This window comes from Olea europaea, unplaced genomic scaffold (assembly GCF_002742605.1).
Source record: "Olea europaea var. sylvestris unplaced genomic scaffold, O_europaea_v1 scaffold3173, whole genome shotgun sequence".
Taxonomy (NCBI): Eukaryota; Viridiplantae; Streptophyta; class Magnoliopsida; order Lamiales; family Oleaceae; genus Olea; species Olea europaea.
The window spans coordinates 10,888-16,053 of NW_019250541.1; the positions used below are offsets into that span (position 1 = coordinate 10,888).

A 5,166-nucleotide genomic window follows, 5' to 3' on the forward strand; every position below is an offset into this window, starting at 1 on the left:
TGTGTTAACCACAGACTCGACATATTAAAGCTAGGAAGCCCATGTCAAAAACTAAAAAATAAATATATAAAAATTGTTGATGTTTAAAATGGTAATTATATTCAAACTACAATTTTTATCTTTTGCACCATATTTTAAAGTTCTCAACCTTTACTCATTGGAATCATCGACACTAAAAACAATAATTCTCCCGTACCAAACTGATAGGATTCTTAAGGAATCGTCGGACACTTTATTCTCGAATGATCCTCCCCATTGATATCAATTTTTTTCACCCTTTGTCGTCATCCTCTAATACCAAAAATAAAAAGCCTAGAAAAGGCACCAAGATAAATGCGCGAAAACCTTAGTCACCCTAAGGCTTAACCTCAAGGCGTGGCATTCTGTGAAAGTCTCAAGCAAGGTGAAACTCATGGCGTAAGCCTCAAATAGTTCTTTAGACATTGACAATACTATAAAAATCTCGGTTTCACATAGATTATTGGCCGGGGGTGGGGGTTCTAACACTAATTTTATGTGAGAGAAGCTTATGAAGCATAACATTTTGGATTTGGGGAAGAGTAATTTCTGATTGGTTGGCCTTTGTGGGTTCTCAAAATCTTTAGAGGTCCTTTGGAATTAAAACTTTTCCTAAATTTATTTCATATCATCCTAAACCGAAACTAAATCGCATTTAATAGATATCTTCCTGCTCAAAAAATGCACTCGTTTTTAACCTTCTGCAAATTTTTAAATCCTGGTAATGACTAGGACGAAGTCTTGTTGCATCCATTGTCACTGAAAATTCTGGCAGCTATGACATGGAGAAAATCATAATGTTCACAAATAAACAATTAATAAAGAATCTGATACACCATGCCCACAGATGCTAAAAATTTCCAGTGTTTCTAATCATTTTGATACCATCAAATAAAAGGAGCACGCTAATTATATAATCACCAATCACAATACGAATATGAAAACAAATCTCCGAGGTCTGTCTAGCACATTATCTACCACATTCTCATTTGACAGCCAAAAACAATTCGATTCATTGTCCAACACTACCACGATTTGGCTTCCATTCACTTAATGCCTCAGGATACTAACAAGCAATACCCTAGCAGAGACTAAGAATTTGACGAGACGCAACTCAATTTGATAATAGTAATTCTATCAGAAAATCACTAGCAGAGAGAAAATCATGTAAATTAAGAAGCAAGCATACCCGATTAGGCCTCGGTGCTCGTCCCCAAAGGATGCTAACTCAACAAGTAGGAGGGTGCAAATGCGTGTTGACCATATCACGGACATCCCCGCCAACACCATGATCACCATCCCGCCCTGTGGCACAAACAACGACACAGCCGATAGTATCACAATCGGCAAGATACAGTATCCGATCAGGCTAAGACACCTGTACGAATCGAGATTCCCATTCCAGTCCGCTAACATATTGAAAACAATGTATAGAAACAGCGATGCCACAGTAACCCAGCCGAGGATTATCCCGAAATGGAGCTTTCCGGAAAGGAGTTGGAAGATTCCGAATGCCATTAGGAAAAGGAAAGGGCCAGAGAGATCAGCATCTTCGTGAAGATGGGCATTGATTCTAAACGGAATGAGAATAGAAATTGTTTTCTGGTAAATTTGCTTCGTGTTTATGCCGAGCTCCTCAAGGAGTGGTGAGTCATCCTCAAATCCGGCAGCGCCTCCGGTGGAAATTGTGGAGGGGAATTGAGGAGTCGAAAATGAAGTGGAAGCGGCAGCCGAGTTGACATCGAATGCCATGAATGGGATGCTAGCGTTAGCGGATCGCGGGGGTTGGAAGGGGGCTGTAGGGAGGCTGCGTTGCTGGGGGCCTCCACCGGCGCCGCCCGCAGGGTTTCCACCGGAGGGAAATACCACTGGAGGCACGTTGAATTCTCTGGGGTTAATTTTCCTATTAGAACCATAAAGTTACATCACATCTCTAACAATTTTCACGAGTATGGGAACGGAAAAACTTATGAAAAATTTGCTACTACTTAAATTTCTAGCATTCTATGTATTTAGTATTGATCGATTGAATGGATAAACACTAAAACCGACTTTGTCAAAGTCAACTCCAAATGGAATTAAATCATATGAATCAAGTCAACTGATCCCTAGTTCAAGTTAAGTCAATGATGAATCAAATTAAATCAGCTTCGACTTAAGATTAGACAATCGTGCTAATTTACCTCATAAAGAGCACACAATTAAATAAATCGTTTGAAATAATGTTAGACTTCTAGACAATTTGCTCAAAAAAAAAAAAAAAAAAAAAAAAAAGGTAGCACACCGAGTTGATCAGATACATTGAAATTATAAATTTACATATTATATCTTTATTTTACACTTTTTTATTTTCCATAAATTAATACTTTTTTAGCTCCAATTCTGAATTTTGCAAGTGAAATCTTCGTATTTGTAATTAAATAACTACGAATTGTGCATTGTATTAATAATGCTAATCAAATGAAAATACATTCAATCCAGAAGTGCATGTAGTATATATAAATGATTTTGACACGAAGTACATATTTTTCTCACATCATTTGACTTTCTTAAACAAACTATTTAAGATTAAATTTGCAGTAATTAAGTATTCCAAAACTTACAAAACAGGGTTTTATGTCCTTGACATGCCAATGTCGTCTGACTCAGAGTCAGAAAGTAAAAAATTTAAAAAAACCTATAACATACTTGAAGTCCAATTGACAAACCGTTGCAAGTATTCCAAACTAGACATCAAAAGCATTGCATCAAGGATCTATGCTTCAAGCAGTTGGGTTGGAGTGCAGAGGGGTAAATATGGTAAAAGGTAAACCAATTGGCCAGTCACCAATCAATAGGACCATAAAAATAGATAAGAATGTTGACATTCATCATACCTGTGGAAAAGGTTGGTGAATTGCTTCATGGGGACGGATAAGCGGCATTCCAGAGTGGTGAGAAGGATACTGGGCAGAGTGCAAGTAGAGAGCAGAGTTGGTGCGTGCACCGACATGACTAGGACTAAATTGAGTCATCATTGTCTCTGGTGGACCATACCCAATACCAGCAGGAGTTGATGATGCAACCCATGGCCCAGGTAGATGTTGGGGAATGGGATGAGGTTGGTGTTCAGCAGAAATTGGAGGTCTATGACTTGATCCAAGCTGTGGAAATTCAGTGTTATAGTTCAAAGCAGGTGCATACATAGGCTGAATGGCATATGGGCCGCCATTATATCCAAAACCAGGATCAAATCTTTGCGTATATCTGAGAAAAATACCAAATTATCATACCAGACTGCTTGTAGACAACATATACTTTTGACTATTTTCAACCAGCTATATCTCAATTGATAAAAATAAAAACTTTTATCCAGCTCGTGATTGAAACATTCAAAGCAAGTTGAAAGTTCCAAACACAATCAAGCAAATGCCATTCAAGGGGACAATTTACTGCAGATATATATTATGACGTTTCATATTTAATCAATAAATTAAACCATCGAATGCAAGTGTGCAGCTCACCAAAAAAAAAAATATATATATATATATATGGAAAGACTGCTTAAGACAGACACATATTGATAGCTAAGCTTCATATATTCAAGAAAATCTGGTTGTCAGTCGTGCTCAAAAATAAAGAAAGAAATCCATACTGATACGTAAAATATTTGTGACTTATCTGTGTGAGTTATGTGTGTATGTGCGTGTGCGCAAGAGAGAGAGAGAGAGAGAGAGAGAGAGACCTGTCATAGCTCCTGTCATAATCAGGATCTGCACGATCAACTTCACGGTCCCGAAAAATAGCCACCCTATTATTAGTTTTGAACCTACCAATGGACTCCTCTGTCCTACTGACAGGTGATCTACTGCTAACTGTAGAACAATCAGACAAACTTCTACGAATAGGATCAGGCCCACCTCCGGGAAAATATCTCTCTTCAATGTTTGATATCCTGGACGAACCTTGCTGGAAACTGTCTTTCATCCTTGGCTCGTTTTCAGGTTTCCAACTGGAATTCCCACTAGAACTATTGGAACTAAATATCCGTGCTCGAGCCCTATTATACTCCTCCTTTCTTTCCTCAACGCTTTTAGAACCACTGGATTTTGAAGAGTGTGAATTAGAACTTAAAGTTTGTGACCCTTTCTGTGGCCTTTGCTTGATTGCAACCTTAACAACACCATCATCCGTTGGTAGCTTAACAGGAATTTCAGCAAGACGGATAGAAGGAAGGCGAATATTATCCGTTTTGCGTATAATAATTCGGGAACCAGAGCCATCAGGCGAATTATCCAATAAAACCATAGACTGCAGCGAATAGTGCTGGGCCACACGATGTGCAGCCAACCTCAAGTAAGAAGTAGGCAGCTGTTGGAATTCCATCTGATCTCTAGTAGGATCTCTAATGAACTTTTCGACATCCTGCTCCATTCGTAAAACTGCAAACGGAACATAGAAAACCATTATCCCCTAGAAAGGAAAAAATAGAAGCAAATGAACAATATCTTCCCCAGTTTTCAAGGACATATAGAAGTAAAAGTAATATAATGGCAATTTGTCTGATAAGAAACATTCTTTTGTTTATTAATCAAGAGTAAAAGGTATGCTCTAATACAATAAAGAGAATTTATCAAGAATACAACAAATCCTTCTGCCCAAGTACAGTAAAAGAAAAAGGGTACACCACTTGCACTCCCAAACTATAGAAACTCATAAAGATGCAAAAAGTATTCCCCGGTCGTGTAAATCAACTACTACTTGCACTTTTCCTCAAAAAATACAGCAATTTATCTCAGTCCAAATCCCCCAAATGATAATTGAAACAACTTTCTATATAACCAAACCCATCAGGTGCTGATAACCTTCACTAATTTACTTTTTTCAAAGATGTCCTTGAGGACCACAGCACAAGCATGCAATTACTTCAAGCACCCAAACCGACATAAAACGAGACCTACTAGAACTTCACAATACCTATCCAGCCATCCGTGACCTCTCATATCTGATAGGCTTACCTAATTTGTGAACATCTTATGCAACATGTGCCTACTCAAGCAGAAAAGTGCGGCCTTTATCAGCCTAAATTTCATACTAGCCTGCTCATCAAATTATTCAAAACCAAATCTGAATGTGTGAACAATCTCTCTCTATCTCCTTTTTTTTTTT

The 5,166-nt window shown here is 38.1% G+C and overlaps 2 protein-coding genes across 2 annotated transcripts; both read right to left on the reverse strand.

Annotated features, from left to right (window-relative positions):
* Positions 1–816: 816 nt before the first annotated feature.
* On the reverse strand, positions 817–2,206 carry LOC111385482 (protein YIPF5 homolog). Its single transcript, XM_023009873.1, has 2 exons — positions 2,202–2,206; positions 817–1,921 (listed from the first exon to the last, which is right to left on the reverse strand). Exons 1-2 carry the CDS (start codon positions 2,204–2,206, stop codon positions 1,156–1,158), a joined length of 771 nt encoding a protein of 256 aa, XP_022865641.1. The 3' UTR covers positions 817–1,155.
* A 373-nt stretch (positions 2,207–2,579) lies between these two features.
* LOC111385484 (R3H domain-containing protein 2-like) lies at positions 2,580–4,436 on the reverse strand. The gene is made up of 2 exons (XM_023009876.1): positions 3,743–4,436; positions 2,580–3,264 (listed from the first exon to the last, which is right to left on the reverse strand). Exons 1-2 carry the CDS (start codon positions 4,429–4,431, stop codon positions 2,889–2,891), a joined length of 1,065 nt encoding a protein of 354 aa, XP_022865644.1. The 5' UTR covers positions 4,432–4,436; the 3' UTR covers positions 2,580–2,888.
* Positions 4,437–5,166: the final 730 nt, after the last annotated feature.

Coding starts and splice junctions, on each gene's coding strand:
- LOC111385484 (XM_023009876.1), bottom strand. CDS start 4,431: ATGGAGCAGGATGTCGAAAAGTTCATTAGAGATCCTACTAGAGATCAG. Junction 3,265..3,742: donor TATGACAGGAGCTATGACAG/GTCTCTCTCTCT, acceptor TATTTTTCTCAG/ATATACGCAAAGATTTGATC.